Here is a 13,074-nt window from a genome sequence, read left to right as displayed (position 1 = left end):
TTCAAACACATGGATGGAAATTGAATGAATGAATGTATGTTTTTTAACCTCATGGAGTTGTGTCCTCTTACTTTGCTTTTGCCCTGTCTGTTGAAGAGTATAAGTTCCCAGGTTCAGAAACGTAATTCATCTCTTAGATCAGCTCCCTTTTATAGAACTCCTAGTATTATCCACTCTTGATCATTAAAGATATTTGTATATAAAATCAGCTATGAGGGCATTTGTTTTCATAAATAGTGGATGTCTTACACCGAGTAATGGGAAGCAGTGATTTACGGAACCACAAGAGTTCTAACTGAGGTTCCTTTTACATCCTGATGGATGAAGTAAAGGAAGGGAAGTTGCAGTTAGTTACTAAGCAGCTACTGTGTACCCTGGCCCTGAGCATGGCCCTCCAGGCCTATCGCTTCATTTGATCCACCCACCCGTGGGATACATGGTACAGCATCACTGAACAGATTCCCATCTCACTCAGGGGATTCTGAGGCAGGGAGAGGTTAAGGGACTTATCCAAAGTGCCTCTCTTGTCTAGCAAGAGCTGGAGCTGGGCTGAGAGCCGGCCCTCTCTGATCCCACCTGCATCCCTCCACCCTTCCATCCATGCTCCTCCCGCCCGTGTCTGAAATGCCATCAGCTTCCTGTTTTATCACGGGGCAGAATCGGACTGGTGTGTCCCTTCTATCTGCAGCCCTGTGGCCCTAGGTTCTTGAAGAGAGAGTTTTGCTGTAGACGGAGATGTATAATTGGTGGAGGGAGGGAGGAACGAATGAGGAATGACTTGTCTCTAGCACCCAGCACAAACAAAACACAAAACACCTGTTGGCTTTTGTCTTGTTGGATTTCAAGAGGTACCTTTAGGAAATGACTTGAACGTTGCTTTTAACAGAATACTGTGGTTTCCAGCTGAGCCAGGCCTTGAGTGTGAGGCAAGCGGACTCTGATCTACTGTGATGAGAGATGGAAATTGATGCTGGCCTCCTGGAGTATGTTGTGGCCCTGCAGCTGGTGGCACAAGAGGTTCATGAATGACTTGAATTCAGGCTCAGGCAGAGAGTAACTCAGAAGGGGTTGTTCCCAAATTTTAGCGTGTTATCTCGATTCCTTATTACTTCTAATAAAACCAGGAGAAAGTGTTTGAAACTCTCCAGATTTACACACACACACACACACACACACACACACATGCACACTCTGCTCCATGCTTTCCCTGGAAGACCTCTAAGATGAGGAAGAAGCACCAGAGCTGGGACCTGACTCTCCCACTCACTCATGGGGGCCCTGGGCAGGTGATTCTGAACCTCACTTTCCTCCCTGGCAAATGGGTGCACCTCACCACCCTTCCAGGTGTAGTCAGCATAAAGTGACGGGAGCAGGGGGGCAGTAACCAGTCGATGGTGGCTCCTCTCACCCCTGCATCTTGCCCTTTCTCAGCCTGTCCCCACTCTCCCACCCCACAGCGCAGGTGGATGAGGTGTCATTCAAAACACAGAGGCCTCCTGGTGGGATACCCTGGACCTGGGGGCAGATGCCCGCTCCTGCTCTGGATCTTTCGTCCAGGACTTTTCCTGATGTCATGTGTGCCTCTCCTGCCCGCAGTCCCTCCGTCACAGACAGTGGCTCTCTGCCAGCCTTAACACAGAGTGTCTTGGAGGGGCCGACCCCACCAGGTGTCAGACCCTCCCTGAGCTTTTGGCCCCTCATAACGCAGAGCTGCTGTACCAGTGGAACCCGGGGGTCTGGGAAGGCTGTGCTGAGTCCTGGTAAGGAGGAGAAGGGCAGGAACCCGAGGGCGCTGGGATTCCGGCCACGGAGCAGTGAGGCCCTTTCTGTGGCGTGGGATCCCTACTTATAGACACCTCTCCTCACTGCTTCCTATCTTGCTGGATATTACCCTCCAGCCATGCAGGACCAGAACAGGCATTGAACTTGGGGTCAGGAGACTGGTGTGCAAGGCCAGGCTCTGCCACTTTCCAGTTTGTGATCTATGGCAAGGTCCATATCTACTCGGAGCCTAGTCTGCTCTGGGCAGTGGGTGTAAAACAAGATAACATACGTGAGACTGCCCAGTGCTCTGTGCCAAAGTGTGTTCTACACAAAGTTAGGAGGTATTGCTTTGGAAAGGCAGAAACGTGGTGGGGCACTTCTTCGTATCAACTTTTTAATAGCTTTGTGGTATGATTTACATGCCATAAACTGCATGCTGTTTAGGTGTGCAAGTAGGTGATTTTCGAGCAAACTTGCCAAGTGTGAAATTGTCACCGCAAAATAGGTTTGTACTATTTCCATTTCCCTAGCAAGATCTCTCATGCCATTTATAGTTAATCTCACTGTCCCTGCCAGGCAGCCATTCACCTTCTATCTGTTTCTGTGGATTTGTGTAGTCTGGATGTTGCATATTCAGTGGAGTCATGCAGTGTGTGGTCTCTGTCACTGTCCTCATGAAACTTAGCATAATGTTTCCAGGGTTCATCCATATTCTAGCATGTATCACTGCTTTGTTCCTTTTTGTGGCCGAGTAATATTCCATTGTATGGATAGACCCCAGTTTGTCTATTGGTTGATGGACATTTGGGTGGTTTTCAGTTTTCGGCTCTTTTTGAATAACCTAGGAGTGGAATGGCTGAGTTTTATGTTTAAATTTTTAACAAACTACCAGACTTTTCCAACGTGGCCAGAACATTTTATATTCGTACCAGAAATATGTGAGGGTTCCACTTCTCCGTATTCTTGAGGACATTTATCATTGTCTGTCTTTTTTTTTTTGTGGTACGCGGGCCTCTCACTGCTGTGGCCTCTCCCATTGCGGAGCACAGGCTCCGGAAACGCAGGCTCAGTGGCCATGGCTCACGGGCCCAGCCGCCCCGCGGCATGTGGGATCTTCCCGGACCAGGGCACGAACCCGTGTCCCCTGCATCAGCAGGCGGACTCTCAACCACTGCGCGACCAGGAAAGCCCTGTTGTCTGTCTTTTTGATTACAGCCGTCCTCTTGGGTGCACCCTAGTGGTATCTCATTGTGGTTTTAATTTTCACCTTAATGGGGAATAGTTCTAAATAAGATTGGGAAACATTGGGTTAGACAGAGCTGTAGAGGTGTCTTTATTGCAGGACTTCTCAGAGCCTTTAATAGTCTAATGAGCATTGGGACTCGCTAAGGAGGGCTATAATGTGCAGCCATTTCTCAGTGAGGTCCCAGTGTGACCTCAGGGTGTATTAAAGGATTAGTGTTCTTTGGGAAGCATTAGCCTAGGACAGAGGTCAGGAAACTATGAGCCAAATCCCATCTGCTGCCTGTTTTTGTAAATAAAGTTTTATTGGAAGACAGCCATAGTGTTCATTTACATATTGTCTCTGGCTGCTTTCACACTGCAAGGATAGAGTTGAATAGTTGGGACGGAGACCATATGCCTTGCGAAACCTAAATCTGTACTATTTGGCCTTTTACAGAAACTGTTTGTTGACCCCTGACCTAGGAGTGCCTGGTGCGTGTAGATGCTCACTGCACCTTCATGGGGAAGGAGGGACCCGTCCTCAGGGTACAGGTGGGGACCAAGGAAGCACTTGGTGAGGCTTTGTATTATTTGAGCTGGTGCTTGAAGGCCGGGCAGAATTTTTAAGGCATGTGAGAATTTACAGGGACATTCTTGGCAGAGAGAACCGTGGAATGAATCCTGGAAAGTGGAGGGGACTTCCTCACGACCTGGGAGGAGGATTTCTGCAGTGATAGAAGAAGTTGGCATGGGAGCTCCAGACCCCACAGACCAGCTTCGTTGCCTAGTTGTCTTCCCTGGGTGACACATTTCTAGTCCATCTTCCCCAAGATGGGGCCATGGGTCCGAGCACTGTCTCTGAAGTTGGATAGATGAGGCTTCAGGTTCTGCCTCTGCCTTTCTGGGCATGTTGCTGCCCTAAGCTACAGTTTTCCCATCAGTAAAGTACGAATCATGGTTGCACTGGCCTCAGTAAGCATGGAGGGAGTGCAGACTGTCACTGACCTTGTCATCACCTTTCTCCTCCCTGAGGGCAGGACTCACCTGCCTTCCTCATCACTGCAGGCCCTGCTCTTAGGGCCCTCAGCAACGCACAGGTAGCATCCAGTCACTCTCCTGAGTGAACGCATGATGCAGAGGCCTAGGAGGACCCCTGCCCTGAGTCCCCAGCTCAGTTTAGGGCCTCGACCGAGGGCTCTGCAGGAGCAGACCCCGTACACGGGGAGAGTTGGGGGCCTGCACTGGGCCGGGGAAGTGAAAGCAGGACCCCGAAGGTGGAGGGATTATGGAGGGGGCAGGGAAGGCGCATTTGTTTGGGTGATGGGCTGTCTTTGTTTGTTGCTTTGGGAGACCAGAAAGGAGGACTGAGCAAGGCTATTTATAGCGCAGTCCCTCAGTGCCAGCTTTTAGGGCGGCCTCTGCATCCCTGGCAGTGCTACCCTCCATGGTAGGTTAAAGAAAGGTGATGCGTTTGCCGGCTCCATGCTGGACACTGAGATGAGGCCTCCCCGGTCGGCTTGGGACCCGTTCCCACAGCGCCCCTCCCAGGCCCTCTGCGGTGGTGGGAGAGAAGGGTCTACTCCATCTCTGCTTTCTCTGGTCAAACGACTCTCGGCTCTGGAAGCTAGCGTGTGGAAGGAAAGCGCCAGGTATGAGGCTGTTTCCTTCCCTCTGGACTCAGCCCCTCTGTGTGTGTGAGACACAGAGAGGACAGTGAGGGTGTTGCAGGATCGGATTCCAGCCACTTCCCTCAGACTGCGGAGGACATAGCAGAAGCCTTGAGTGGGAGGCTTCCTCTCTCTGGGGTCAGCTTCTGCCGAGACAGAAGGTTGTGAGGCCATCAGAAGAACCTGGTTTCAGGTCCCAACCTGGGCCAGTTGCTTCCCCATTCTGGGCCTCAGTCTCCCCACCTGTAGAATGGGTATAAGAATGCCCTCATGGTAGTTATGTTGGTGTGAGGACTGAATGCAGTGAGATGTGAGGGCTCTTGGGTGGCACCTACCACGGTCCCCTCTGCTACCAGCTCCTTCTTGTTCCTTACTCTGAGAGTCTCTTAATGAGGATAGTTTGCTTTTCAACTCACCTCTTGGATTCCCAATTCTTTCCCTCTTCTTCCTGTAGAAATGACGTCTCCACGCATGGATTCTTTCCCTGCTGCCGGTCTCAGAGAGTTCTACCTGCTTCTTTCCTCCCTCACCCCCCATTCCCTTCTGCATTTGAAGCTTCCCCTCCCTCCTGGCTCTTTCCCATTAAGTATCCCAGTCATGCCAACCTGAAAATAAAACAGGTGTAAGTAAGACAGCTCTGATGCCCTGTGGCCGAGAACTACTAGTTTGCATTCTCATCAGAGCAACTTCCCCAAAGAGCCGCCTCAACAGGTCTCACCTCCCCTCTGCTCCCTGCGTGCTGCTGTCTGAAGTCTGCCCCGCCAGGGCTGGGCAGCTCTCCTTGCTTCACCTGCCACTCTGGCCCCGAATCCCGCAACGCTCTCCCTCTCACCAGGCTGCTTGGAGGCACTTGGCAGATGGGTTGCTTGCCCTCCTGGAACGCCCTCTCCCTCTGCCTCTGGGGATGCCACCTTCTTCAGGGATGCCTAACCCTTCTCTGTCTTCTCAAAGGGCTCCTCTCAGCCTCCACCTGCCCTGTAAATGATGGGGTTCTGGGGGTTCTGTGGCCAGCCCTCTCCCTCCCGTTTCTCCAGCTCTCCCCAGGAGGCCTCATGCTCTCCCAGGACACTTGATGGCCAAGGGCTCAGGTCTGAATCTCCTGCCTGCATCTCTGTTGTGAGCTTTGTACCCAGACACCCAGCTGCCTCTGGGCCTTGCAGCCGACTGGGTGTTCCACAAGCATCTCAAAATCACCTTATCTAAAAGATTGACTCTCCGGGGCTTCCCTGGTGGTGCAGTGGTTGAGAGTCCGCCTGCCGATGCAGGGGATGCGGGTTCGTGCCCCGGTCCGGGAGGATCCCACATGCCACGGAGTGGCTGGGCCCGTGAGCCATGGCCGCTGAGCCTGCACGTCTGGAGCCTGTGCTCCTCAACGGGAGAGGCCACAACAATGAGAGGCCCGCGTACCGCAAAAAACAAAACAAAAAAAGATTGACCCTCCACCTCCTCCTCCTCTACACCAATTGACAATTCATTCCTGCTCAGCTAATGACCCCCATCCATGAAGGTACAAACCTGGCATCCGTCTGGACCTCCAACTTCCCTGCTACCTGCCACCCCCAGGCAGCCACCTTGCACCCCTGCTGCTCCCCAGCCCATCTGTTCCCCTCCAGGGCCATTTTCCTACCTTAGTCCAGCCCCTCCCTCTTTATTGTCCAAATTAAGGCAAAAGTCTCCACACTGGGCACCTTGCTCCATTCCACCCTTACCATCCAGTCTTTCCAGTGCAGCCAAAGAGAGCTTTCAGAAACATGCACCTGATGGAGTCTTCCTCTTTTTTAAGATTCTTCTCGGCTTCCATCACCCTCAGGATGAAGCCCCAGCTCCTCAGCAAGGCTCAGAGTCCAGCTCTTGCTCATCACTCCAGCCTCATCCTTTGCCCCCACTTCTTACCCTGCTTCCCACTGCACATTGAGCCCTTGTTCCAGCCACCTGGCTTTTGCCTTTGGTGGACTTTCTGCCCCAAATGCCTCCCTCTTCTTTGTTAACCCTCCAGGGCCTCCACAGCCCCACTCCCACGTCCGGATACTGGCCAGATCTGCACTGAGGGTCCCCTGCTGTCCTTGCCCTCTCCACACTCTGCTCTGTTCCCGTGTCCGTCTTCCCCCGTGGACCATGAGCTCTTGAAGGACCCCAAGTGTAGCACAGTACCTGACACACTGAAAACACCTTAATAAGTATCATTTGAATAAATTAATAAATGCGTGAAAGATGTGTGCCGTGTACTACTAAAGCCCAGCGCACGAAGTCACGTGAGGTAGCTTTAGGGGGGGTGCATTCACCATGGCTTTAATTTGTAAAGAAGGAAGGAAGGGGTGTTTTTAGTGTCATGGGGGAATCTAGGAGCTAGCACTGCAGCTGAAAGTCTGGGCCCTGGAGCCAGGATCCCTGGGTTCAGATCCCGCCCGTCACTTGCTCTCGGCATGACTTTCGGCAAGTTACCTAACCGCCTGGCACCTCGGTTTCCCCATCTTTGAAATGATGATAACAGTTACGTCTACCTCGAGGATTGTTGGGAAGGTGAGATGAGTTCCTGCTTGAAAACCTATGGAAAGGAGGTGACGTCCCTTCCCCAAGGTCACATAGCTTGTCAGGAGCAGAGCTGGCTTTTGAGCCCAGCCATCTCTGTGTGTGCCCAGGGCTGGAGAAGCAGAGGCATTACACCTCCAAGTGCTGGGTGGAAATCTCCAGAAATAGTCTTATGGCCTGAAAAAAATGCTTCATGAAGAACCTGCTTTCATGCCTGGCTCATAGTAGGTGCACAGTATTACTTGGGTAAATGAATCCCTCCGAAGGGCCCCCTCCAGTCTTCAACATGTCCCGCCCCCTGAGCGGTGTCGGGAGGTCTGTTCCTGGGTCCTTTTTTGCCAGGGTGTTGGCAGCAAACTCTTCCTTATTCAGACCTTTCTTCTGTCCCAGCGCTTCACGGGGGAGGGTCATTAAGAAAGTTTTTTCCCAGGAAGAGCTGTGATTTCTCCAAGTCTCCAGAGTTGAGTGTCCCAGCTCCCATGCTGTCAAAGGCTGCCCTTGTAGATTTGAAAACAACCCCGCAGTCCTGCAGGCTGAGAACCTGGTCCCCGAGCCTCCTTTCTTTAGAAACTCAATGTCCCTTGCTAGTTAGAGTCAGTGCTGGTTAAACCTAAAGAAAATAGTTTGAGGATGTTTTCAAATAAGGTCTGGTGGAACAAAAGAGCAATTCATCCTGCATAGCTTTTAGTAATCTGCTTCCCATTTGGGGAATTAGATTGTTCAATTAAGCGAGAGGGTGCTGAAGCCAGCTGCATGACTCAAAAGTTTGCAGCATCCAAACTGTGGAAGAGGGGGGCCTGCACCAGCTCTCTCCTGGCGGGTCTGCTCCCTTCTTTCTCCCTCTGTCCCTGTGCTGTTTCCAGTTTTCAGATTCTCTGTTCAGGAAACAACCTCACCAGCAAGAGGGCATGGGTGTGCATGCAGCCCTGCTAGACCTGTCTCGGTGTTTCTTTAATGGAGATTTCGAGGCTGCAGTGACAGGCACAGAGAGTACCCTGGGCATTTCCGTCTGCCATAGCCGCTTTCTTTCCTGCTCTGGGTTGTCCTTTCCCATTCGCCACCTGATGGGTGTTTGGGAAGCTTCGGGGGGGGGGGGGGCAGTTTGTAAGGTGGTACTTATGCGTCCTCGGCTACGAGGCTTTAAGTCTGGAGACAGGGGCGTTTGTGAGCGCCCTGAAGTTCCTGCAGAATTTGGGGAGTGAACGGGCACATCAGGGTATTTCTCTGGGGAGAAAGTACATCCTTTCAGTACCCTCTCAGAGGAGCCCTAACTCCCTGTCCACGTCCTCTCAGAAACAAACAAACAAAACAAAACCCTTGGAGTCTGTCTGTACATCATTCCTCCAACACCAGGAAATTCTCCTTCTGCAGTGTTGCTCAAGCCTTGCTGTGCGTGAGCTGTCCTCCGGGAAACACAGGAAAAGGTAGCTTCCCGGGAACCATTTTGTAAGGATTCAGACTCAGTGGGTCCACAGGAATTTTTGTATTTTTGGCAAGCACCCCACAAGGACCATGCTCTGGGTCCTGCTGCTCTGTTTTAATGATAGATCCTCTTAAAGGTTTCATTTAATACAGCCTGTCGTTTTAAAACGAATTAAAGCCAAAGACTGCTAGGATCTAAGAAGCAAATAAAGCAACCATTATAGCTAAGCAGCTGTCTCCTTTCTTTCTCAGATAACTTGGACTTCTTTTCGTCCAACTTATCCTAGTACAGGGCAAGCCCCATACCATGCGTGCCTTTTTATCCTCAGTATTAATATAGTGCCTGGTACCTAGTACATGCTCAATAAATGTATATTTAGTAGATGTTCCCCCTTCTGCCTATAGGTGTGAGAGCTGGCTTCCTTTCGAGTAAATCCCCGGCTGCACACAGCCCAATTTTATTTGGGGGCCTGCCTGATTTCTCCGACAGGGGCTGGGGCTGGAGGGAGCCTGCAGACCAGCGCTAATTGGTGTCATTGAGTAATTAATGCAAAATCAGGCCCCAAGTGGATTCCCAGGGAGACAGACACTGAGGGAGGCTTTCATGCTTGGTGGGATGGGAGCTGCTTTCTCAAAGGACGTTCCCAGAGCGCCCAGGCGACTGGCGTGGTCCGGTGGGGGTGGCTTGGCAGCCGGCATGGGGTTCGTGGAGCGAGTGTGGAGGGGGTTTGTGTTGGTGCCATGGTTCTGCACAATATGGAGCGTGGCGAGTCTGACTTTAGAGAAACACAAACCCCAGGCTGGGTTGTAGGAGCCAGGCCTGTGTCAGCCCTGAAGGATTGGTGGGGTCTGAGGGAGGGCCGTGGCTGATCACGTTGGCTCAGTGCAGCCAGGATCCCCCTCTCCTGTGGCCTGGGCCCTCTGGGACACCCCTGCCCCTTGGCACACTATTCAAGGCTCCCGAGGATGCCTCCTCTGTTTCTCTGTCCTGCTTTTCACTTCTGGTCTCTGGGCTTCCTCGTTCCCCAAGTATCCCATGCTCTGTTTTCTGGCCTTTGCTTTTGCTAGTCCCTGGGCCTAAAACAATCTTTACCCGCTCCTTCTCCTGGCTAAACTCTATCATCCTTCAAAATCTGGCTCAAATATCATTTCTTCCAGAAAGCTTTCTCTGATACCTGCGGCAGTCAGGAGAGTTTGGATTATGCTGTAGTAACAAAGATCTTACTTAGTAGCTTGAAGCAACAGAGTTGGGTTTCTTTTTGTTTTTGTGGCTTTTTGTTTTTTGAATGAAAGGTTATTTAAGTTCTACAGTACTTTACAGTTTTCAAAATTTTCACACCCATGACTTTATATAATCCCATAATAACCCCTTAAAAAAAAAAAAACCCTACCCCTGTCTTGCCCCTCCCCCCTTCCCTCTCCCCACTGGTAGCCACTAGTTTGTTCTCTGTATCTGGAAGCCGGCTTCTTTTTTGTTTTATTCACTAGTTGGTTGTATTTTTTAGATTCCACATTGAGTGATATCATCCAGCATTTGTCTTTCAGCAGAGTTTGCTTCTTGCTTCTTGCATTTAAAAATAGCCACCCCGCTCATGTGGGGTGGCAGGAGGGCTCAGGTACTCACTTAGGAACTTGGACTTCTAGAGGTCCACCTTGAACACATGCTTCTGTTATGAGAGCCACACTAGGGCAAAGAGAACATGGCGGACCACACCGCCTGCCTCTGAACGCCTCCGTCTGAAGGGAAGTGTGTGCCGCTGGCCAAAGCAAGTCCTCTGGCCACCGTTGAGTTCAGCAGGGTTGTGTAATCTCCCCTGAGGGAGGGACCTGGGATGTTTATGGACCGTCCTGCCGTCTTCCAGCACCCCTGAGGTGGGCTAGGTACTTCTCGGTCTTCCCAAAGTCCCTGTGCTTCTTCCCATTGCAGCTCTTACCATACTGTTTCCATAAACCATCTGCTAACCCGCATCCTATCCCCCATGGAGCAAATCCATGAAGGCTGTGGCTGAGTCTTTCTCCTTTCTGAGGCTCCCACACCCGGCCCTGAGTTTGGCTCAGAGAAGACCCTTGGTGAATGGTGGGCGAATGAGTGAGTGAGTGGGCTGTCCTTGCCCCTCTGCAGCACTAGCTTTGCTTATGGTGGGGTCAGTGTGGGCTATCTCCAACCCCCGTGACTCTCTGCCCTCCCTCCTGCAGGCGCCGGGTCCTGGCCATCTCAGATGGGATCGAGCATGTTGGGAACCTTCGCTGGGAGCTGGCCTTGTGTCTGCTGGCAGCCTGGACCATCTGTTACTTCTGCATCTGGAAGGGGACCAAGTCCACAGGAAAAGTAAGAGGTGGATCTTTAGCTAGCCGCGGGCAGGGGAGGGGCGAGTCGTCCTTGGACAAGCCACAGGTGACCCAGAGAATGCCAGGGGGCTCACGTTGCAAAGGCCAGCTCCTAAGTTGGAGGCTAGGAGGAGTGCTAGACAAGGAGTCCAGAGCTGGAATCCCAGTCCACTGCCTGTTTGCCACACACCTCGGGGTATTCGGTTCTACCTTCTGAGCCTCAGTTTGCTCACCTGTGAAATAATAAAGCCTGGTCCTGTTTTCTAACTGGGTTGAGAGTCATATAAGGAAAGTAGAGTTAAGGTGCTTTGGAAACCAGGAAATGCTAAACTACTACCATGGGGTTTTTGTAATGAAGACCTGCACTCCAGGCGTGTGCTAGGGCAGGTGGTGCTGGGTGCCTCCGCTACAGATCCCGAGTTCTCACCAGCCTCCATCTTGTAGCCTTGCTGTGCCGGCTGCAGCAGGTGGGCTCCAGGGCCAGTGCCTCACAGGGGAGGAGAAATGGGGGGAGACAGCCAGCTCTGCACTGCCCTGGCCTGGAAGTTACTGCGGCTCTTCCACTCACAGGCCACTGGCCTGAGCCTAAGGCACAGGCTTACCAACCGCCAGGGAGGCTTAGAAGTGAGGGCAGCAAAGGGCCGTCTGAGGAGTACAGCCATCTGTACCACAAGTCTCACTAGAGGTTATAAATGTGTAGCTCATGGCCAAGTCCAGCCCACTTATGTATCATATTAAAAAGAAAGGAGGTGGGGGAGAATTAGTTGCCAACATTCAGAAGTCAGGAAGTTTCATGTGAAATATATGAAAAAAGATATAGGACTCTGTCGTCCCTCGGAAAGTTGGAAGATTGGGCCGTGCTGGGGTTGATTACCTACCCGGTAGCATTGGGCTGAGTTGAGCCACAGCCACCTGCTTCTAGGGATACTAGGTTGACCAGTCCCCGCCATTTCCATCACCCCTGGTCCTGTGGCTGAGCGTCAGTGCCGTTAGTTTCCTCATTTGTGGAAAAGAGGAAAATCAGACTTTTTTTAAATGCCTGTGTCACCCTGACCATGTCACTCCCCACCTGCCTGCTTCTGGTAGGCAGTTGCTCATAAACTTTATCCTAAGTTATTGGCTGGGGCAGTGGGTGAAGACAAAACGTCCAAGGAAATAGGAACTTAATAACTCCGGGACCTTTTGCAAGAGATGGTCCCCTTGGCTCCCACAGTGGTAGGTGAGATGAAGAGGAAACTGCTAGAATGTGGGAGGCGGGCAGACCTGCAGGAGGGGCTTAGGAGAACACAGAAGAGATACCAACAAGCCCCGTGCTGTGGGCTATAAGGAGGCCAAGGACGGAGTAGAAAGTCGTCATAACTGTGCCTCAGGGACCGGAGAGTAGAACAGAGACTCTCATGTCCTCTCAGCCGAGGTGATTTTGCTGATCGTTGCTTTCTCTGGTTTGTATCTTAAAGACAACAGGATTTTTTTTGTTTTTCCAAACATAAACTTCATTGTATTACCGACTACATGCATCCTGCCCCCATGCCCCCCTTGCTGCCTCTTCTGGCTAAAGAAGAGGAGAAAGACTGGAGGGGGTGAGAACCAGGGTCTGGAACCATGGTCCACATCTCAGGTCTCTCTCTCTCACTGGCTGAGACCTTGGGTGCATCATTTAACTTCTCTGAGCCTGTTTCCTCTTCTGCAAAACAGGGATTGATGAGTGACCTCGTCTCAGAGATGGTTATAGGAGTGAAATGCAAGACTGCACATTTCAGCACTTAGCAGAATGGGGAACTGATCATATGTGCTGAGTAGACGGTGATTTAAAAACATCTTATTATAAAACCTATTCATTCAAGAAGTAGTTTCTGAGTATCTGCTTAATACCTAGCATTATTCAGTGGGTATGTAAAGATAAATAAAGCACAGCCTCTACCCTACCCAGGTGACATATGTGAACGTGCCTTGTGAACCATAGAAAAAAGGGAGGAGGTATCATGGGTGGTGCTCTTACTGCTCCTACTGTGATGACCGCCTTTCCGCGAGTCCACGCTGGGCCAGTGAGGGCTACAGTGATGAGGTTTTGGTGCGGGCGCGCACATGGGCTGTCCACATGCATGTGTGGCTTTGAGCTCTTGGTCCTGGACCAGGGCCA

At 51.5% G+C, this 13,074-nt stretch overlaps 1 protein-coding gene across 1 annotated transcript in view; it reads left to right on the top strand.

Moving 5' to 3' along the window:
* SLC6A11 (solute carrier family 6 member 11) overlaps positions 1 to 13,074 on the top strand; it is a 119,947-nt gene that overhangs the window by 12,676 nt on the left and 94,197 nt on the right. The window contains exon 5 of the mRNA XM_065886239.1: positions 10,803 to 10,935. Within this exon, the coding sequence (XP_065742311.1) occupies positions 10,803 to 10,935 (133 nt within the window). The remainder of the gene's footprint in view (positions 1 to 10,802; positions 10,936 to 13,074) is intronic.

Source organism: Phocoena phocoena, chromosome 10 (genome assembly GCF_963924675.1).
Source record: "Phocoena phocoena chromosome 10, mPhoPho1.1, whole genome shotgun sequence".
In the NCBI taxonomy this organism is placed as follows: Eukaryota; Metazoa; Chordata; class Mammalia; order Artiodactyla; family Phocoenidae; genus Phocoena; species Phocoena phocoena.
Note: the sequence above shows the minus strand (reverse complement) of the source record. Positions and strands in the feature narration are given on the sequence as shown.